This window comes from Herpailurus yagouaroundi, unplaced genomic scaffold, assembly GCF_014898765.1.
Source record: "Herpailurus yagouaroundi ecotype Mexico unplaced genomic scaffold, PumYag 192, whole genome shotgun sequence".
Taxonomy (NCBI): Eukaryota; Metazoa; Chordata; class Mammalia; order Carnivora; family Felidae; genus Herpailurus; species Herpailurus yagouaroundi.
The window spans coordinates 11,181,547-11,205,257 of record NW_024412423.1 but is presented as its reverse complement, the minus strand read 5'-3'; the positions used below and the strand labels follow the sequence as shown (position 1 = coordinate 11,205,257).

General features: G+C 35.6%; 1 protein-coding gene across 2 annotated transcripts in view; it reads right to left on the bottom strand.

The window, feature by feature from the left end:
- Nucleotides 1–463: 463 nt before the first annotated feature.
- Nucleotides 464–23,711, bottom strand: part of SNX2 (sorting nexin 2) — a 56,551-nt gene continuing 33,303 nt past the window's right edge. The window contains exons 7-16 of one of the 2 annotated variants that reach the window (XM_040444330.1): nt 22,494–22,572; nt 14,944–15,019; nt 13,433–13,546; nt 13,079–13,172; nt 11,483–11,688; nt 4,513–4,656; nt 4,046–4,057; nt 3,019–3,099; nt 2,823–2,894; nt 464–987 (exon numbers count right to left, since the gene is read on the bottom strand). In XM_040444330.1, the coding sequence (XP_040300264.1) occupies nt 937–987; nt 2,823–2,894; nt 3,019–3,099; nt 4,046–4,057; nt 4,513–4,656; nt 11,483–11,688; nt 13,079–13,172; nt 13,433–13,546; nt 14,944–15,019; nt 22,494–22,572 (929 nt within the window). In that variant the 3' untranslated portion in view covers nt 464–936. The remainder of the gene's footprint in view (nt 988–2,822; nt 2,895–3,018; nt 3,100–4,045; nt 4,058–4,512; nt 4,657–11,482; nt 11,689–13,078; nt 13,173–13,432; nt 13,547–14,943; nt 15,020–22,493; nt 22,573–23,711) is intronic. The other variant, XM_040444331.1, reaches the window with a different exon arrangement.

Below are 23,711 nucleotides of genomic sequence, written 5' to 3'. Positions count from 1 at the left end.
GAGCACAGATGACCTTACCATTAGTTTCAAACGAAAAACAAAGAAAAGGCAAGGAGTCAGTTAACTAAGACACAAAGTCTAGGACTTTGAAGATGAGCGAAATCATAGGACTTGTAATAGAAGCACATAAATACATTTTTTTCCTAATTGCTAAATTGGACATTGGTAATAGGGATGGAGTAAAACAAGAAAGCAATTATTCATTCTCTGCTTTACTAAAGACAAGAACATTCTCCAGAGTAGAATCAAAAGATAAATGTTCTTTGGTTTATGATGATTTCAGAAGAAAACTTAACCTTCATTTAGTCATTTCTAACAAGAGTTCAGCCTTTTCTGTCAACTAAAAAAAAATTAATGGATCATATCACCTAGGCATATCTAGAAGCAAAAATTTCTTCCCATTAAAAATGCTTTCAAAAGATCTCTAATATGTTTATATACCCAAATAATTTGTTACTAATACTTCACAAGGAATAGCATTTTATTACTGTAATCACAAAATCATAATTTCTGTACAGGAATGTATAAGTGAACATTAATCAACACGTTGATAATTCACTTCATAACGAGGGCAAACACGCTACAGAATGTATTGTAAAGAAAAAAATATGTAAAATTGTCTGGCCTTGCAGTGCACTGTTTAGTGCAAGTATTTAAGACACAACAGTGTTCAATTCAGCAAAGTACTGCAGAATGTCATGCCACAGTCCACTTAAGTCAAGGAGGGTCGGGACATGCAGCTTGTAATAAAATGGCAGAGTATATATGTGTGTGTGTATATATATATATGTATATATATATTTATATATATATAAAAAACCACATGTAATTCATAAAATATAGAGTGGTTTATTTAGATGGTTTTAAATGATTTCACTGTGGAATTCAGCGTAACCGGAACAAACATCCAAGATCTTCATAACAGAAATCTTCTCACTAGGCAATGGCTTTGGCTTCAGGCAGGAATGCCTCCCAGTATTTTATCAGCTGTGGATCATAACCAAAGATATTCTAATTACCTTTTTGTCATTTATATGCACATATTCCGTACCGCATTTAAAAATGTATATGTAAGTAGCTAACAATGACTAACATTTATTAAAGTCTGGTTCTAACTTTTTTTTTAACGTTTATTTTTTGAGAGACAGCACAAGTCGGGGAGAAATAGAGAGGGAGACACAGAATCCAAAGCAGGCTCCAGGCTCTGAGCTGTCAGCACAGAGCCCGACCCGACCCGGGGGCTCAAACTCACAAACTGTGAGCTGAAGGTGGGTGCTTAACCAGCTGAGCCACCCAGGAGCCTCTACTATAGCCTGCTTCCAAATGGGATCATTTAAATGTCCCTAATTGAAGTCTGTCAACATATTTCGTGTGTAAATTATTTTAAATGTTAATTCCCACTGGCTAATTTCAGTTTTTGATGTAAACAATATAGTTTTTAAAATACCTTACAACTTCAGATTTTTTTGGCTTATGTGGAATTGTATATAAAAACAGATTGTTACTGTAAATTAAATGAGACTACCTTAAATAATAAAACTGCAATGAACTGTCCCAATATGAAGGGATAACATCCTAATCAGAGGGTACTCACATTTTATGTTATTGGTAGCCAAAAACAATGAAAAAAAAAAGGAGCAAGAAAAGAAAACACTAGGCAGGAAAGAAAGGGACACATGCAGTCTCTCTTGAAACTGGAAGGCATCAGCTGCCAGTGTTTCTTCAATAGTCCACAGAATTAACCAAAGTATAAACTGAAGTTATGTTTAAAACAACTCCTTTAAAAACAAGTTCATGTAAATTGTTCTTTTAAAAAATCTAACCTGGTGAACTAAGTATTTAAAGACTAAATGTAATCTGAACATATAATGTCATTGCTTAATCAAAAACTAATCTATTTTATATTACATAATCAAGTTTCTATCCACATATTTTAAAACTGGAGAAAGAAGACAGCCTTTTATTCAAAACATTACATACAATTTGATTACTCAAACTTGTAATAGAGCAAACAGAAAAAAAAAAACCTGTACTATTTTCTTATTAGAGACTTTAATTAAAAGCCACGGTCTTCTCTGTTCTCTCGTTAAGGAGACAAATTTTGTGGCATACAATCATCACAAACCACACACAAAATAAAACAAAGACCAAAACAGCACAACCCCTACTCCTGCCTGCTAACCTTTTTTGTTTTTTTTTTTTTTAAAATTTTTTTTTTTTAACGTTTATTTATTTTTTTGGGACAGAGAGAGACAGAGCATGAATGGGGGAGGGGCAGAGAGAGAGGGAGACACAGAATCGGAAACAGGCTCCAGGCTCTGAGCCATCAGCCCAGAGCCCGACGCGGGGCTCGAACTCACGGACCGCGAGATCGCGACCTGGCTGAAGTCGGACGCTTAACCGACTGCGCCACCCAGGCGCCCCTCCTGCCTGCTAACCTTAAATAAGCTAGTTTTTCATTTAAGTTCTGTTATGGAAGAGAACTCACTGTAAGAATTTACTCAAACCACTGTGGTCACTAGGGAACTAAAACTAGGAAGACAAGAAAAGGGAAAAGACTGTCTAGCAAGTTTCTCATCACCTAACGGTGGGAAAAAAGCATCTTGCCTGGTGTTCAAGAGCAGAGGCAAAAAGGACCTGAGACTTTCCAGTTTAAGTACCAGTAATTATTTCCTCTGTGGTCATCAGTTTTCTCTACCCCATTTCTTATTTTCCATAAGTATAAAAGCTCCTTTCACTAATGTGTTTAAAATGAAGAAGTATACCAAAGTCCTAGGAGAATTTGTAAGTTATAAAATAAGTCATAAAGAAAACAAGCTTACCTGTTGTTGTGTTTGTACTAATGATTCTAAGTACTTGATAATAACAGTTTTAAAATCTTTCACTCGTTCTTTCTGTAGTACATGAAGAAAAACTCCATTAGTACAAAACTAAATTGGATTTTACCAGAAAATCACAGCCAAAAAAAAAGAAAAAAAGACCACGTTGTTGGGACAAGTGTAAAATTATTATACTTGCCTCAAATCTTCCCACTTCTTTTCGAATTGTTTTAGAAATCTGTTCAAAATCTCTTTCTCCTTGTTGTACCTTTGCCTCCCACTAATAAAAACAAACAAAAAAGCACAAATTTATAACTCTTGTCAGGAAAATATTATAGAACTAGCTCATTTAATGTAAGGTCTGTAGACCCTGAGGAAGCTCACTACTGGCAAAGCCCAATTCAGGATTATTCAAACTTTCATCTAACTTGTAAGCAGCAGAAACGCCTAGGAGGTTAATTTTCATTAATATTTCACTGTCACATTTACTCAAGACGACGATATTAAAAAATTTTTTTTAATGTTTATATTTATTTTTGAGACAGAGAGAGACAGAGCATGAGCAGGGGAGAGGCAGAGAGAGGGGGAGACACAGAACCTGAAGCAGGCTCCAGGCTCCGAGCCGTCAACACAGAGCCCGACACGGGGCTCGAACTCATCAATCACGAGATCGTGACCTGAGCCGAAGTTAGACGCTCAACCGCCTGAGCCACCCAGGCACCCCATGATGAGGATATTTCAGTACTTAATCAATTACCATCTCCACAGCTTAATTATACGACTAAGAAAGATGAAAACACTGAGTATAAAATTCACTATGAAATAATTTAGCAGTGTTCTTTTTGATATCATTAATAATTCCATATTATATCAAAAATATTCTGCCAAGTTCAAGAATACACGTTCATCACAATTTATATGCCCATGGAAATACTTTAAATTAAGAAAAGTGTACGACAAACATTTAAAAAACATTTTTTAATACTAAAATGTTCGGCTTAAAAAAAAAGTGTGGAATTATGGTCTACTGAAGACCTTGCTCGTCAACATTAAATTCAGTACAGAAACAACAAAACATGTGACCAGTGACCAATGGAACAGCTAAAATAAAATAACTGAAGACTTAAGCAATGAAATGGTATTTTCCCACTATGTAACCAAAACAGTGGTACATACTCTTCAAAGAGCAGGTACATTTACTTTTAGTAATATAAAGGTTGTCCTACCTCTTCAATTTCCTTATTGAAGCATGGCAAAAGAAGTGTATAAATTATAATAAACTTATACAAATTTACTAAAATACCATATATAGTACATATATATGGGGGATAATGTTGCTTGGAAAGTTAAATATGGGGCAAGTCTATGCTCTAAAACATAAAATAGGTAATTATCTGAAATTAAATGAACCATCTCAAAAGAAATGTGTAATTACTAATTAGAGGTTAATTTAAATCTTTTCCTTGTGCGCTTCTTTATCCATTTCATAATAATCGTGTGCCAGTAAGAAAGGGCTCTGGAGATATTTGACGATGATCAAAACATTAAAGTAATTCTAACACAGTTCATAAAATTATGGAGAAATGGCTAGTGTTGAATGGCTCAGAAAAAAATTTATGAAAAATTATGCATATATGAATGACTCACGGAAAATTTGATTAAAGTGATAAATAAAGCATTTTATATTAATCACCTCTCTTATTTCATTTTTAGCTTGCTGTATTTTATCTGGTTTGTTGGCCACCATCATTTTTGCCTCAGTTTCACGTTTTTTGAGCAAAGTAATTTGGGCATCTTCCCATTTCTGCCAGCATTTCATCCGATGGTCAAACACACCCTATAAGTGAACGACATAATGCTATTAAGCGAGGGAGTTAGCACTGAATTACTTTCATGATACTTGAAGTGCTGTAATACTGAAAACAATAAAAAGTATTTTAAACGCCATTCTCATATGCTAAGATAATGCAAATAAAGATGCCAATATAAGAGAAATTTCTGTGTTCACTTCCTTGAAAACAAAAACAAGTCCCTGTGACTAGAAGAGCTCTGAATAAATAAACAGAAACTACATACAAGATGCATTTATTTCACTAGCCATTTGGGTTTTAAATCTAGCTTGTAATAAGTTTCTAACAGAGTTTTATGAAGACAGATTTAATAGGAAAAGGCTGGTATCATATTTACATTGTAAGTTTCCCTACTTAAAAAAAAAAAATCAAAAGCAGATTTAAGTGTTGGAAATAGGCCAGAAATTGAAAAGAATAAAATGAGAAAACCCCGTAAGACTACAGGAAGTAAAAATGTGGAAGAGATGACCCACAGCAAATAAAAGCAAAGCAATGAAAAAGTAAAGGTGTAACAACAACAAAAGAGAGAGTCCTACACAAGATGAACAGGGAAAATGAGTGTGTGTGTGTGAAACGCACATGCACACACACATCTAGTAGGCAGGACCAAATGAAAAACTAGACCAAAAGATGGTAAGAGACCAAGTCAACCAAATCCACTACTTCTTTCAAAGAGTTTGGCAAAGTAAGAACAAGAGGATGGAAATAAGAATTGAAATATGAACATAAGAGAGTAATTAGAATCTCCTGAAAAAAGGTGACAGATAGGATGGGAGAATGTAATAATAAATCCTCTATTTTGATATTGGAGATATATTCATATTATTTTAGTATTTACTATTTGAACAGATGAAGCTGGTGTTAATACACTGGGTGAACCAGAAAGCAGTAAACCAGAGTTATTTTCATTACCCCAAATAAAGAACTTCTTGGATCAAGAAATAAATAAATCCATGTTCTTATGGGGACTTGCTGAAGAGAAGAGTACACAGATAATCTATCTTAAAAATAAACGCTTGGGAACAAATCAAATTTGGATCCAAATACTAGCTCTGTCACTGTATGATCCTGGGTAAATTAATTTCTGTAAGCCACAGATTCCCCAAATATAGAAGGAAGAAAAGGAGATCTGTATTAGTGGATTGGAAATAAAATGAAAAATAGCACAGTGACTTAACCTAGCAGATGTTTAATAATTAGCAGGTACTGTTACAGATTATTCCTAAAACCACACACAAATAAATTAAGAATTGATTAACTCCTGGATTTATACTAAAAGTACAAATAATAATAACACAATAACATAGGAAAAAACCATAACTGGACCACACTTATATTACTGCAGATTTCAAAAATGTGGGCAACAGCAAAAAAAAAAAACACCAAACAAAAAACCTCTAAATCAACCACAAACCAAAGTGTTTTCTTTCCAAAGACCCTGCATATTTCAAATTAACCAGGACAAAAGACATCGTGGGCAAACTGATAAGTCAAAGCATCTTATTTCAGGTATTTAAATCTATCTTGTTAGTTTTAATTTGTCATCTCATATAATTTCTCTTCTCACATTATTGAGTAAATCTTACTGTCCCCTTTGCTTTAAAAAAATTTTTTTTAATGTTTAATTTTTGAGAGGGAGAGCACATAAGTGGGGCAGGGGCAGAGAGAGGCTCTGGCTGTGTGGCTCAAACCTGCGAAATGAGAGATCACGACCTGGGCCGAAGTTGGATGCTCAACTGACTAAGCCACCCAGGTGCTCTGCCTGCTTTTCTTATAGTTAAAAGACATTTTCCTCATGATATTCTTTTATTTTAAATGTTTATTTGAGAGAGAGCAGGTGTGTGCACAAGCAAGAGAGGGGAGGGGCAGGGAGAGAGAGAGAGAGAGACAGAGACAGAGACTCCCAAGCAGGCCCTGTGCTATCAGCACGGAAGCTGTCCCAGGGCTCTGATACCAGGAACTGCAAGATAATGACCTGAACCAAAATCAAGCGACCCAGGTGTCTGTCCCAAGGTATTTATTAGAACTTAATTTTGCTTCAGCCAAATTAATTGCATGAAAAATAAGAAAAATAATACATTTAGCATAAGTAGATGAAGAAAGTCACTACCATTTAAACAACACTTGCCCCTCATTAACCCCCTACATATACACAACACCAAAACTTAAGATTTTATTTCTCATCTTTAAGAGAAGAGGGCCACCACATCAGCTCTTCATTTATAAACTCCTCTGTTTAGTAACAATTTGATTACTTAAAATATGTATGAATACAGGGCAAAAGCTAACCAAAATGCCCTTCAATTTCAATATTTGCTTGAGTTCTCAATATATATAAAATGGCGTTTTTGGTGATACAGTAATTTAAACTAATTTTATCCCTGCCCAATTTATTATCTCATCAGATTCTAGAACCATTACATGTTTATTGTGGCACATATATAGGAGCTCTAAAATAAAGACAGAACTATGAAAGTCAGGTTATAATAAAAAAAAATTAATCTCAGCTCTAAAGAGAAATAACTTTTCTTCATTTGCTTTCCTTGTAATCCAAAAAAAAAAAAAAAAAAAAAAAAAAAAAGATCAAAACCACACTTGATATTCTAGAAATGCTACCTTAAAAATCAGTTGGGGCGCCTAGGTAGCTCGGACAGTTGAGTATCTGACTTTAGCTCAGGTCATGATCTCACAGCTCGAAAGTTTGAGAACTGCATCGGGTTCTGTGCTGACCGCTTGGAGCCTGGAACCCGCTTCAAATTCTGCCTCTCTCTCTCTCTTCCTCCCCTGCTCATGCACTATGAACTGTCTCTCTCTCTCAAATATAAATAAATATTAAAAAAAATTTTTTTAAATCACAACTTAATGTTTGTCTTGTATGTCAAGAACCAAATCTGCTCTAGTAGAACCAGCCTCTCCTGTAAGAGAGACAGATTTACACTGATGAACTACTTTGGACCTCCATCCCTCTGCCAATTTATGTTATACATTTGTATGCAAACAGGCCTAGGTTAGACAAGGCTGCAGTTGTGGAACATTTTCCCTGGTCCACCAAAACACTACAATTTTAATTTTAATTTTTTAAATTTAATTTGTTTTAGTTTTACACTTCATGCCCAGCACAGGGCTTGAACTCACCACCCTGAGGTCAAGACCTGAGTTGACATCAAGAGTCAGACGCTCGGGGCGCCTGGGTGGCGCAGTCGGTGAAGCGTCCGACTTCAGCCAGGTCACGACCTCGCGGTCCGGAGTTCGAGCCCCGCGTCAGGCTCTGGGCTGATGGCTCGGAGCCTGGAGCCTGTTTCCGATTCTGTGTCTCCCTCTCTCTCTGCCCCTCCCCCGTTCATGCTCTGTCTCCCTCTGTCCCAAAAATAAAAAAAAAATAAAAAAAAAAAAAAAAAAAAAAAAAAAAAAAAAAAGAGTCAGACGCTCAACTAACTAAGCGATCCACACATCCATTCCTAGTTTTAATTTTAATTAATATCACCTTCCAATTCAGTGATTCTGAAAATATGCCACTCAGCTTCCTGGAGTCGTCAAAGGATGTTGATTACTTATAGCCAAACAAAGAAGCTTTTCAACTCTTTGGGGAAACCATCTAGTGGGTTTACAAGGTATTTTACATGTTTTATAAATTTACATTCTCTGTAAGAATTCTTCATGAAAAGTTCTAGTGCAAAACATACTGAAAACCATATTTTCAATCCCTGACCCTACTGTAGGGGTTCACAGGCAGCCAATACATGAGAATGCATACAATGAATACAATGCTTAATATATGTTAGGTAACATTACTAGCCAAAATGTGGGAGTCCTACATGTGAGAGGCCATGCCCCGTACAAAGAGAAAAGCATGAGTTTCCTGGATACACGGCCAGGCTTAAGTAATACTGTAAGTGGCTGGTCTTAGCTCCTTCCCCACTTTGGCTCTAAAGCACTTTTAGTTTCAAACTTATCATCAGAAAAGTATTTTCAATGTGGATAAAAACAAAGGGCTAGGTAGTATTAAGTAGCTATTAGAAATACAGAAGACCAAACACAAAAGAAAACTGGGCACAGGACATGAAGAGTTCACACACACAAAAAGAAACGGAAATGGCTTAACATTTGTAAAGAGGCTTAAATTCACAATAACTAAAGAAATGAAAACTTATACCAAAAAGCACCTTTGTTATTTGGGTGGGAGAAGAAGGAACACATACGATGATGGGAGTACAAAGGAGTATAATCTCTTCAGACAGTAACAAAAGAGTATTTACTGAAATTTAAAATTCATATACCCTTTGGCCAAGCAACTCTATCTACTTCTAGGAAGTTTATGCCCAAAGAGTGATTTTCAAAAAACTTACTATTTACAAGTAGACTGAGGCTATCCAATCAAACCTTAAAAAGAATGTAATGTATCTATAGAGGCTAACGTGAACACTTGCCCAAAACGGAGTGGGTGAAAAAGCTGGCAAGGAACGGTATATAGTATGCTCCTTCTTCAAGAAGGAAGAGATGCAGAGAGGGAGGAAAAAAGAGAGCAAGAGAAAGAAAGGTGGCAAGAAAAAGAAAATTAGTGTCATACACATGCATAGCTAAGGCTGTAAAGACATACAAGAATGTAACAGCATTTGACTAAGGAAAGAGACCCACGGTATTGGGAAGAGAAGGACTTGGCTTTTTTTTTTAAATTTTTTTAATGTTTATTTATTTTTGAGAGAGAGACAGACAGACAGACAGAGTGCAAGCAGTGGAGGAGCACAGACAGAAGAAGACACAGAATCTGAAACAGGCTCCAGGCTCTGAGCTGTCAGCACGAAGCCCGATGCGGGGCTTGAACCCACAGACGATGAGATCGTGACCTGAGCCAAAGTCGGCCACTTACCTGATTGAGCAACCCAGGAGGCCCTGAACTTGACCCTTTTGGGTTGTGAGATTTAATATGTCCATGGATCACATTTTCAAATACAAATAAATCGGTTTAAAAAAAAAAAACAAACCAAACCAAAGACCACAAAAATTCCCTCTCAATCTATCCCATAATTTCTCAACTCCTTTGTGCAGCTGACCTGGGCAAGGTTTCAGCAGAAAACAAAGTCGATGTGAAAGAGCTTAATTTACTTCAAGATATAACTTAAGCATGGCTCTTTAACTTTCTTTCAGTCAAGGAATCACTAATTCAGTTCTTCTCAAAGTCTGTTCCATATATGTAAAAAGATATTAAGTGAAAAAGAACTCCTGTTCATATGACTTTGTAAATCTCTGGACTACATAAGGTTAAATGTTTTATTTTATTTTTTACTCCTAGACAGTTATGAGCATTTTAATGCTCTCTCAATCTGTAAGACAGGGATACTGTATACATTATCTCCCAAACTCAGTTGATCATGGTACATCTTCTGGTGTCAGTGTTATTCTGCAAAACATGAACTTAAGTGAATTTCAGAGAAGGTAAAACTACAGCAGGAAGACTGAGGCAGCACAGGGCCAGCCCAGGTGAGGGCTCATCACCCAAGACACAAGCAGGCCATTCCCACCAGGGAGTAATCTCCTGGGTTAGTGCTCCTCAGCAGGTACTCCTTCTTACAGACACTGCCTGGCTTCCCTTTTTGGATCCATAGGTATTCTGAAAGGTGCTCTACTTTTTTACAGCAGCCCTCATGCTAGTGGGAGTTCTGGAATGAGGTGAGATTGGATGGGAGAGGAACAGGAACCATTATGTGTGAAATGGATTTCTGCATATCACAAGTTGCCCATGTACAATGAAGTACACTCTAATAACTGCTGTCTATATTACCTTAAGTAACTGAAAAGTACAATTAACCACCAGAAATATACAGAGTAACACCTAAGAGTAAATACGACCAAAACTGGTAATTTTACCAATCCCAAGATAGCGCCATTCTTTAGAGCTAAGAACCCTCTAGCAATAACTGTCACCGTTAGCTTGAGAAGAAGATTGTAAATAATATACAGTGTATCAATGTTCTATGTATTAATACTAAATTGGACACAGACTTTAACTGAAAAAAAGGAACAAGTTCTCAGTAACTTTGTCTGAATTCAAAGTAAAAGGTAAATTCCCAGTTCCTCGACCCTATGATGATTAATGCTCATAAAAATAATCGAAAGACACCATAGGATCTTAAAGTACCTTTTGAAACATAGGATAGATAAAATAACATGCACTTTAACTATATGAATACTGGAGACATCTGTAGAAAACCAATTTTCATTAGTTAACTAGATTACTTTCCCAACTATTCAGAAACTTAACTGTTCATCCTTAAACATTACAACAAGATAACACAATTTATTATCTAATCTAGTCCCGAGTCAGCTCTAAATATACAGTGACTACATATTTCAGTGTGTGCAAAGAATGTTTGCTTCTAGTTCAGATGAATGCTACAAGCCACCATTCAACATTTATGCAACAATCACTTCTGGTTTTGTTCTGCTTCCTATCATACCTTTACTAACGATAACAGAGTCCATGGCTAGTTTTAGTTCAAGCTAGAGTGAACAAATAAATACTACCGGTTAGGTGCAAGCTTGTATAGGTAAGTATGCAGGTACACGTGTATCGTTTTCACTGTATTTGGCATTGTTTACACCTCTTAAAAACATCAGTTGTATCTACCACGTTGTCCAAGTCACAGTGGAAGAAAGTATTCGGCTATGAATCATTCATCTTGAAGCCATCTATATGTAGTGAGAGAATACAGAACTTACACACTTAAATACATGCCTAATGGGTAACCAAATTCTTCTTAAAAGCAAACCACTGAAGTGAGAAAAACTCAAGGAAGATTGCAAAATGAGGCTTACTTTCACTGCGGCAATAAGACGAATGTAGTCACTAAGTAGTTCTGAAAACATATAAAAGTCAGCAAAAGCCTGTTCTTGATGTAACTGGTCTATCTTCTCCTCCACTTCCGCAAGCTGAGACAGAGCTCTAGATAAAGCAGTGTGGTCCTCAGAATTACCTAACATGGCAGCACTTTTAGCAAAGGCAGCTGTGTTGGCTGAAAGTTCTGAAATAAAAAAGTATTCACTTTTACTGTTCACTAGTAAAGTTTTTAAATACTGCATTGATTTCTCTACTTTCTCTCTAAATTTTATCTGTTCATGTATTGCTCAAATAATTATCTTAAAATAATTAACATAAAACAACCAGTCATTAAGATGCCTTCGGCATACATGCCAACTGCTCAGAGCTCTACGGAAAATTAGAAGAACATTAAAGAAAAATCAAGAAGAACCACTGCCTATATTCCCAAGGGATGAACTATGTTTAATTATATATAATCTGCCTCCCCCTTCTTCCTGAAGCGCTCACTGTTTTTGTCTATTCCTATAAAAGATAAAACACATTTTCTTGTCTCTGGAAAGCACTGGAAGGACTTGTAATTGACTTATACTACATTTCTTGGCCTTTACACATTTATTTGAAATTGAAAATGTCTCTAATTTTTAACGAAAACATTACTTAGCTAATAGGAAAAAAATCACAGTAAAACTGTAGAGAATTGTGTAATTCATAAAAATCTTATTTTTTTTCTTTGTGTACAATGCTTGAACAGTGCTTGGTGGAAATACTAAGAATTTCTAAACAGATTTCTGAACATAATCATTTCAGACACAGATGTTTATAAGCTAAATAATGCCAAGAACTAATAATACATTGCCTAGAAATTGCTCTACGTTACATAATTTTCTCTAAAAGAACCATAAAGTCATTCTCTACAAGATACAGTATAAATGGCAAAAGCTGTTATAAACTACTTTCAATAAAAGCGTACTGATGTATTTCTGTAGTTGTTTTACTGAAATGGTTACTGGTAATGGTACATACTAAATTACTTAGTAAGTACTTTAGAAAGCTAACATGAAAATCCTCATATTCTTAGAAAACAACAAAAACTTCATCATAGAATTAAAAAAATACAACTCAAATTGCCAAACAATTTTTAACGGCCCCTCCCCTAGACTTTTTAATTTGGCTGTTCAAAAAATGAAGAAAATAATTCAAAATTTTCTAGGAAATGCAGGCACACAGGAAGTTTTCAAAGACAAATTTCAAAAATCAATTTTTAAGCTGATATTTTTAACTGTATCAGTTACTAATAAGACATCTTCATTCATTAAACTATACGAATGTTAACAAAGTGTTAATCAAATGAACAACAGTTTTAAACCAAACTTTAAAATATACTTTTATAAGCTCAGGATTTTTATACTTCTCAACTAAGTTAGGTTACAACAGAACAAAAAAATATTAACAAGGTTGAAAGGGAAAACATTCTCTTAAACTATTGTTCTCTCTCTTCTATAGTAGCTCCAGAATGTGCATTTTAATAAAATTTAAATAAAATTTGTAATTAACTAATGGTGTTAAACACATAAATAACGAGGCAAACAAACCTTTTCTATGACAGACCAAGGCTTCAACACTAGCATGAAGTTTCCTAAGTTGCTGATCCAGATTTTCAAATTGCTGCTGCTTTTCTTCAAACCACTAAGAAAAAAAAAATGAAAAATGGAGCTAATTTAGCAAGAACAAACCGCTGTAAATTAGGTTACCAATAGCAAGCCACATTCCTTGTTTTAAAGCAACAAATTAACCGTGTATATAAAACCATGGTAGTCAACTGATGTGGCTGAGGACTAAACTCAATAAGCAAATTAATATCCTATTTTCTACTTGTACAGCTTTAAAATGCAATTGTTGGGCTCATTAATTCATCTCATTATTCAAGTCGAAAAATCAGCTCTTACTGCATCCGATTCATTCATCTTGATTGTCATTTTGTTGACAGCGTCGGCAGCCTTGTTCACCATCCTCAATATTCCTGCTCCACTCAGAGCCTGTGTGTTAACTGCTCTAGGCAGCTGGAATTGAATGACAAATAAGGGCAAACAAACCGGTTAAAAGGCTGGAGGTTTAAGTGGGCGCAAAAGGAACTGCACACCCCCTCCAAAAAAAGAAAAAAAGAAAAAAAAGGAGGTTGTATTTTCTTCACTCTCATACATTTCAATAGTGAGATCTAATTTCTCAAATACACTACTTGTACACTCTCAAAGGAAAACTTAAAAAATAGACTTTCCATTTGCTTTTCTTCAGCACGTTTACATTTAGATGGAACAACACTCTGTTGTCAAAATATATTAAGAGATTGTCAAGTACCTTAACATTGGCCACCTGTTTGCTTGCAGAAATAAACTTGTTTATAAGGAAAGAAGAAAGTCTTGAGAAAAATCTCCTTATGTTCAGCTAGGAGGGTGTGATTCTAAATTTTTAAAAAATTCTAGTATTCCAGTAAATTAAAAAAAAAAATCTCAAATAGTAATAATTAGAACTGTAAACTGTTACAAGCCCCAAGTGTACTAAGCATCTCAAATCAAAGGAGCAGCATGGTTATAATTTAAGCTCTTTTAAGTCACAAATTTGCTTTCAGAACCTTGGTAAGAATATTAGAATGTAGACATATAAACACATTTAGCAAGGAGGCCTGAATAAACTTATTTCAACACAATGCCTAAACAACCACTTAGGGCATTGAGAATTAGACTATTTAGAGATCATTCTTCTAAATCTGGTTTAAAAATTTTTGAAAAAGAAAGTGGTCATCCTACTGTTACCAAAGCAGAAAAGGTATTTTACTAATAATTTAAATTATTAAAACACTAACCTCAAGGGGCACCTGGGTGGCTGAAATCAACTCCTGATTTCAGCTCAGGTTATGATCTCATAGTCATGAGATTGAGCCCCATGTCAGGCTCAGAACTGGGTGTGGAGCATACTTAAGATTCTCTCCCTCTCTCTCCCTCTGCCTCTCCCCCATGAATGCACTCTCTCTCAAAAAAAACACCAAGCCCCCCCCCCCCCCCCAAAAAAAAGAAAAAAGAAAATCAGTTTGTTCCATCCACTAATCCCATCATTTACCGAATATCTAGTTTTACAAAAATTATCAAAATGACAAACACAGGGGTGCCTGCGTGGCTCAGTCGGTTAAGCATCGACTTTGGCTCAGGTCATGATCTCACAGTTCGTGAGTTTGAGCCCTGCGTCAGGCTCTGTGCTGTCAGCTCAGAGCCTGGAGCCTGCTTCAGATTCTGTGTGTGTGTGTGTCTCTCTCTCTGCCCTTCCCCCACTCACACTCTGTCTGTCTCCCTCAAAAATAAATAAAACATTTAAAAAAACCTTATTTTTAAAAAATAAAATAAAATGACAAACACAAATAATAAGAAAATTCGTATCATACAAAAATTTAAAGTAGAAATAATACCTCTGAACTTTCCAGGAACTGCCTTAAATCAGGATCCTGTAGTAAAGTTGGATGCTTTACTGTTCTTTGAAGATACCTAGATATAAGAATAAAATTTCTCCTTTATTTATGAGTAGCACTTTAAATATTATTTGAACAAAATCACAAAAACAAACCAAAAAAATAGGTAAAATGATGTCCTCAGTCTGCCTCTTAGACTATCAGTCTGCTTTCACTCTAATTGTTTAGGCTCTTATAGCAATTTAATGACTAAAAAGCTCTTTATTCCTCTTTAGAAAGTTCATCATATATAAAAAGAGACATGGCAGGCTGTGGAGATGGGGATACAGGAGAGATTAAATAATTTACTAAACTTCTCACTGGGAAGTATAGAGTTGTAAAAAGGTATATGAGTTTGTTGAATAATTTGATCTTCGGGTGGAGTCACCATGTTCTGAGCTAATATTTCAGAATCCTAACACATATCACTATATATATTCCAATCAACTATTTTTTTTTTATTACTGCTGTTATCACCAAAACAGAGAAACACCTACCAGATTTTTTTTGCCTGTCAGCAAATTATCAAATCAGCTTTGATCTTTATTGGACAAGGACTGATTTTCTTCAAAATTCTATTTTTAATAAGGTTTTGCTAAAAGTTTGATTCATGTTTTTCTTATAGGACACAACATAAAATAAAAATGAAAAGTAAAGAGAAACACCCTTGCTAAATCACTTTTAGCCCAACTTTAGATATTTTCCTTTACTAGAACATAGAAAAGCCCAAGTTTCTGCCATCCATAATCAACATTCTTTCATAAAAAGAAAAAAGGTCCACTATTTAATTATTCTTGATTACTTATCTAATCTCATGTTCTGCAAAATTATTCTTCCCTTAATGATTACATATACTAGTATTTCAATTATAGTATTTTACCTCACAGTTAACATGTTTATCATACATCTACAGAATAAATGTTAATCATTAATTTTCTTCAATCTCATTATAAGATTATAAAAACATACCCAAAGCTTCTGAAAAGCAATGGTAACCTTCTATAAAGTCACAATGGTATAAAGTCACAATTCTACCCAGTGGTTAAAACGACTATTTTATCAGGGCCGAAATGTTAACTTCTGTTTTTATATATTTTAATACATTAAACTTCAAGTCATTAGCCCACATAAGAAAACACTGTAACAGAAATAGAGCATTTAGCAGGTATGTGCAATACATTCTACACTGTGGCTTAAAAAAATTTACTGCCAATATTATCAAGCTAAAAACGAGATGCAACAGGAATGTTAATTTTGTGTCAAAGAAATGGTGGTATACTCCCACTGGAATTTTACTTACAGTTTTAATACTCAAGTTTTCCAATAGTATTGGGTTATTTGGTTGTTTAGGCCGTGTACCGCTTAAAGCAGTTTGCATAAGTTGTTCACGGGAGCGCACACAACAACTGGCAAACAGCAAGTACTCAGACATTTGTAAAATGAACCAGCGGGAAGGAAGACGAAACATGTCGTACCCAAACTTTGTACATCTTAATAGTTCAAACCTAAATGTCATTACCTACTACTACTTACATTCTAAAATGGCTTTCCAAAGTGAGCTCTGTAGAATACTAGTCTCCTTCAGTATTCCGGGAAAAAGACTGGTTCTATAATCAGGCAAGTCTGAAACTTACCACATACACATCACTTTCTTTGAGTCCTAAATAGCAGCGTGTTAAGCGCTGCACAAAGTTTTATAGGAAAAAAAACCTGGTTTAACTTTGTTAAACCCTACATTAACAAAACTCAATTGTCTAGATTTTCCTTTGTCATCCTACCACATACTAGCATCTGAGGTATCAACATCTTGGAAAAGGGCATTCTAGAAAAAGACAGAAAAACTTTACTTCTTAAGGGTTACACAGAAGTAAATAGCAGTTAACTGTTTCTTAAAAAGTATTAAGCTTAATGTTAAAATTAGGAACAGGAATATAAAACAGATTTTTTTGTTCCAGAGATAATTACCTTTTAATGTTTTTTTCTAAAGGTGGATGTATACACACAAACTCAGATTTGGTTTTCACAAAAATATTACACCATTATACCTATTGGTGTGTACCCTTTCCCGCAAAACAGTCAGTTGTAGGTACCTTTCTATGTCATGAAATACTACTAATGTCACTTTTATTTATTTACTACATGGAATTCTATCCTACAGATAAACTATAATGTAGTTATTTTTTAATACTACAATCACTACTCGCTTTCTTATAATTTGCCAAGTACTATCACATACAATGGAATTTTATTCTTCAAACTGATTGTATATGATCTACTTTGCTTATCTTAATACGCACATTTTATGTTTTTAAGATTTTTTTTCTAATGTTTATTTTTGAGAGAGCCAGAATGCCAGCAGGGGAGGAGCAGAAAGAGAGGGAGACAAAATCCAAAGCAGACTCCAGGCTCTGAGCTGTCAGCATAGAGCCTGACGTGGGTCCCGAACCCATGAGCCGAACCCATGAGCCGTGAGATCATGACCTGAGCCGAAGTCAGAAGCTTAACCGACTGAGCCACACTGGTGCCCCTCAATAGGCACATTTTAAATGACAATTCCTATTTTACTAAGTGGTTTGTGTTTTTAAATTAGACAATAAAGGAACAGATTTGCATTTTGCTCTCCCTTCATATCAATCTTTCTACCATTATCACTTTCATCATTTCTTACAAGCCATGAAACTATCCTTCATCTTCACAATCCTTATGTTCATAGGGATGTATATTTTTTCATTTTTTAAAAAATTTTTTAAATTTTAGTTCCACTGTAGTTAACATACAGTGTTGGTATTACTTTCAGGCATACTACGCAGTGATTCACGAGTTCTATACAGTACTCAGTGCTCATCAGGGTAAGTGCACTCTTAATCCCCATCACCTACTGCACTCCCTCCCCTCTCCTCCCCTCTGGTAGCCATCAGTTTGTCCTCTATATTTAAGGGTCTGTTTCTTGGTTTTCCTCTCTCTTTTTTTCCTTTGCTCATTTGTTGTTTCTTAAATTCTACAGATAAATGAAACCATACTGCATTTCTTACCCTGAATGACTTACTTCATTTAGTAACATACTCTTAGCTCCACCCATGTTGTTGCAAATGTCAAGATTTCATTTCCTTTTATGGCTAATATTCCATTTTATCCACACACAAACACATCTTGATCCATTCATCTATCCATGGATACTTGGGCTACTTCCATATTGTAAATAATGCTGCAATTAACATAGGGGTGATGGGGCGCCTGGGTGGCGCAGTCGGTTAAGCGTCCGACTTCAGTCAGGTCACGATCTCGCGGTCCATGAGTTCGAGCCCCGCGTCAGGCTCTGGGCTGATGGCTCAGAGCCTGGAGCCTGTTTCCGATTCTGTGTCTCCCTCTCTCTCTGCCCTGCCCCTCCCCCGTTCATGCTCTGTCTCTCTCTGTCCCAAATAAATAAATAAACGTTGAAAAAAAAAAATTAACATAGGGGTGCATGCATTCCCCTGAATAAATGTTTTTGTATTTTCTGGGCAAATACACGATAGGAAGATTCCTGGATTGTAGTAGCTCTCTTTTTAACTTTTTGAGGAACTTCCATACTGTTTTCCATAGTGGCTGCACCAGTTTGCATTCCCACCAACCGTGCAAAATGGTTCCTTTTTCTCTATATTCTTGCCAACACTTGTTTCTTAACTATTTGATTTTAGCTATTCTCACATATGTGAGGTGATATTTCACTGTAGTTTTAATCTGCACTTCCCTGATGATGAGTGCTGTTGAGCATCTTAAGACATATTTTAAATTAATGAATATTTGTAAATATTCACCAATTCAGAATTAAGGTCCGCAGGGTTGTAGATCTAGAAAGGATGGATACAGAACAAAAACAGGCAAAGAATACAGGGAGAAGAGGGAACACAGGGAGAAGACCGGAAAAGAGGCGTGGGGAGAAAGAGACACATTCGGAAGAAGAAAGAAATGAAGACACAATGGAAAAGCTGACAAGTAAGTATCACACTCAACATGAGACAGGAGTTCTGCAGATTTGCTCCAAGGAAGGGTTACTAAAAAATTTAGAAGAATCGCTTAGGGTTTTAAGTTCTGACTTACTGAAAACAAAACAAAATAAAGCAGGTTACACAAAATTGAGAGGAATAAAGTTAAAAACATTTCTCTTACTCTTAAAAACTGAGAACTGAGGGTTGATGGGGGGGTGGGAGGGAGGGGGGGGGGGGTGATGGGTATTGAGGAGGGCACCTTTTGGGATGAGCATTGGGTGTTGTACGAAAACCAATTTGACAATAAATTTCATATTTAAAAAAATAAAAATAAAAAATAAAAAAAATGTTTTTGACAAAAAAAATTTCTCTTGCTTGAAACTCAAACACAGGTGCTAATGATAACGAACAAAAGAACAGAAAGGCAGAAAGAGCCTGGGCTTTGATGACATTCATTTGTGGATTCAGCAAATATTTGTAAAGCATTTACTAACTGCATGTCATTTTCTGTTCTGAACACTCAGAATATATGAGAGAAAACTGTATTTTAGTAAGAGAAGACTGATCATGAATAAACACACAGATTATATATGCAGTATGTGACCAGCTGGCAGATGCTATGGAAAAAGGAGGGTAGAACGGTAGGTAGAGCAAATGAGATCAAGTGTGCAAGGTATCGTTGGGGGCAATTCAAAAAGAATAGGTTAGAATGAAGCCAATGATCAGAAAAGACTTCACTGGAAAGATGATACTTGAACATCTAAAGTTAAAAGAGGTAAGGGAATTACCATGCAGACATTTGAGAACAAAAGCTTTCTAGGCAACGGGAGAGGCCAGTGAGAAAACTCTAAGGTGGGAAAATGCCAGGGATCTTTGAGAAGCAGCAAAATGACGAGTGTGGCCTGGAGCAGTGTGATCAAGGGGCACAGGAGACACAACAGATAAGAGTGAGCGGTGCAGGTCATATAAGGTTCTGCAGGCCATCATAAGGACTATGGCTTTTACGGAGTGACATGGGGAGCAAGAAACATGATGTGATTTATATTTTAAGAGGATGGTTCTGACTGCTGTATTAAGAAAGAGCAGAGATTCAAGGATGGAAACAGAAACCAATTAAGAACCTACTGGAGTTAATTCCAGCATTTGGACTACTATGGTAGTAGTGAGAAATGGTTGTATTCCAGATTATCAGAAACTGGCAATAAGATTTTCAGAAAACTGGATAATCCTAAATACTTCCTGATAGGAAGGCGTAGATTAATTAATCTGTACTAACTGTTAAGGCCAAGCCAGTTGAGTTTTTAGGTGCTTGGACTGAACACAATCCTGATAACATTTAAGATAAGGAAAAATGCTTTTAATGCTTTCAGCAAGTCGCCCAAGGCCACACAAATACTTTATAGTGTGTAGTGAAATACAGGCTTCAACAGAGAAAGGATTCTAACTCCCTACACACTCTATCATGCTACTCTATACTTCTCTGTTTATATCTGCAGAAGTGTATCCTTACCTATGAAATAAAGTCAATATGCTCTTAACGAAACGTGAAGCACTCAAGAAAACCAAGAGAGTGATCTTAGAGAAACTCTTATTAAAAGTACTTTCTGCTTACTTTAGTGAGTGTGGCTGGCCCAGGAGAGTCCCTTTCTTAACGACTCCCTCTCTTCCTGTATTTTAACACCAGATGTTCATCCTTTCATTCAAACCAAAATCTAAATTTTCTGAGTTGAACAAATAAATACACAAACTTATTACCATAGTATATACAAAGAAAACTACTTCCCTGATCCACTAGATTAAAACTAGGTTAGGCATCCCATAGATAAGCCTGTTCTAATTTTTAAATTTTATGAAATGCCACAGAAAACTCCCTTTAGAAAAAGCATCCCAATTCCTCTGCTTCTTTATACCTATATTTTCTTTAGTCATATTTTTTAATGCAAAATGAACTTTTCCCTCATGGCATATGGTTTCTTTTGTTTATTATTATTATTACTGCAATAGCCACTAGGGTAGCACTTAACAAGTAACATTTTTCACTAAAGAAACTGTTTTCAAATATCCACTAGATCAAATCCCAGTATTTCCTTACAACTCTCCTCAATGTTTCATACCACATGATGTTATGGTAAGTACTAAGCAATGCATTCAAGTTGCGAGAAAGGTGAATGTAGAATCAAATTATATGTCCTTGGTACAATAAATCTTCATTAAGTTCCTTATCAAGCATGCCATCTGAAACATTTCAAATTTACTCATAGAAAAATAGGACTTGAAAGGTTTCTCAAAGGGTCATGGTTACACTTTCAGGAAGAACTAAGCGAAATCGAAGCAGAACATTATCTACCTTTACTCTTAAAAACATTTGGTCTGTGACCTCTTTCACAACAGAAACAATTCTAAAGCCTAAGCTAAACTTCTCTGGACACAATTTAATCCCTTCCTGAGTAAATGCTTTTCTCACAGGCACAATCTCATCCTTTAAGACTTCTGTAATAATAAGTTGCATAGTCAGCTTTCTTACTGTAAATTGTTCAAACCTGACTGTACTGCATTTTGTTAAAATGGAAACAATTTATTAATAAGACCCAAAAATAAAGTGACTTAAAAATAGTTTTAATAATAATGTGCACCCTGGAGATAGACATACTATTTCTTAAAATCTGTCCTATCCACCTCATCTACTGATTTTAAGCCAAAAGAGAAAATAAAGAATAAGCACATTCAATTAAAATAACAAGCAAAAAAAACCTATGAAATTAGAAAATTTCTATGTCTAGGTGATTACCAACTTACGTTCTAAAAGTTGGGCTTTAAGATAATTTCAAATTTTTTTTCTTAATTTTCAGCATAGCAAGGAAGGAATAAATGTTAAGATCCTGGGAGTGGGTTCCTCCTATCCGTAACTCATTTGGTCTGTGACACTGAAGACAACCCTTCAAAACTAAAGGAAACATGTCAAGTACTATGCAGTAAGGTAGGGCAAATGTATCAGACTTGAAGCATACAGTCAACTCAATAAATGACTCATACAATTGTGCACTCAAGTCAAAATCAATTATACAAAATTAAAGGAGGGAGCACAAACTTAATTTTTTATTGTGTTTAATAACATTCCTAGCCATAGGAATAATGGAACTAGCCCTACACCTAACGTGGGGCTGGAACTACAACCCCACAATCGAGAGTCACATGCTCAACCAACTAAAGCAGACAGGTGCCCCTATGATACATTAATTCTATCCCCAACTAACTAATGCCTTTATATTCCTGCTTACAACACAGGATACAAAAGTAGGTGTTATTTTATTAGACTATTTGCTAAATACTAATCCACTGTGATGATTAATTAAAACAGAACACAGTATTGTGTTGTTGAAAGAAGTAATTTTCTTAATAAAAGTTTAAAGCACTCTTAGTAGAACCATGAAATGGTACTGTGAAAAAAAACATTAAAATATAGTTGTGCCATATAATGGAATTAGACTTATTATTACTGAAATAAAAACATGACAGTAATAAAGCATAGCTGTCTACAATTACCTTTCAAGAGCTGCTCTCCGTTTTTCTACAAATTCAGTGGATGACGAGTCTTCTTTACCCACTTTGACCTTGGTCATGCCTTTGAAAAAACACTCAATGAGACTCATGATAATTTTGTTATTTGAAACAGTTTTTTTTATAGTCATTCCTTCATAATCTAAAATACACTTTAAATTTGAATGTGATTAAAAAAAAGAGCTCCTAAACTTATAACCAGTATCCTACTTTAGAGAAATTATAACTCATCATATATTAACATCTCATCTTGCTAAGTACGCATAACATGAAACCAGATAAAGCAGAGGGTGAGCTGTGTCTGCAGTTTTCTAAACTCTATTTGCGTTCCTTATCTGCTACATATTACACTCATGGTAAATTAAAATGTGTTTGCATTTCAATATGCATAAAGACATTCAAATTAGCAAATTTAAGCTCAATTACTATTTTCATTTCTTATGAGTAATAATTAAGGTTCTTTAGTTTGGGGACTAGAAAAATGGAGTATAATCCATGAGTGTGCTAAGTATTTTCCTTGTTGTAGAGTCTAAAAACATCTTGTTTATTTATTATAGCTAGTTTTGTAATAGCTGAAACAACAAACACTTCCGTAAAAAATCATGTTAATCATTTCTGTACTGGCAATTTAAATTTTAACAATAATGTATCAAATTGCATATTTTTCTTTTTTCCTTGTGCTTTTTTATTTCAGAATCAATTCTGTAGCAACGAAGTAATGACATATGCTACAACATGGATGAACTTTAAAGATACGCTATGAAAGCGGCGCCTGGGTGGCTCAGTCAGCTGAGTGTCTGACTCTCAGGTCACGATCCCAGGGTTGAGTCCCGCGTCAGGCTTGGTGGTCTTACTTTGTGCTGAGTGTGGAGCCTGCTTCAGGCTCATATGCATGTGTGCACACGCCCTCTCTCTCTCTCTCCTTCTCTCTCATCTCCCTTGCTTGCTACCTCTCTTAAAAGAAAAATACTATGTGAAGGAAACCTGTCACAAAGGCCCACTTATTTTCCTTTACATGAAACATTCAGCATAGGTACATCTAGAGAGAAAGAAAATAAATTAAAGACTGCCTAGGCCTAGAGAGTTGGGGGAGTTAGAGGATGACGGGAAGTGCTAATAAAGAGGGGGCGCCTGGGTGGCTCAGTCGGTTAAGCATTTGACTTCAGATCAGGTCATGATCTCGCAGTCCGTGGGTTCAAGCCA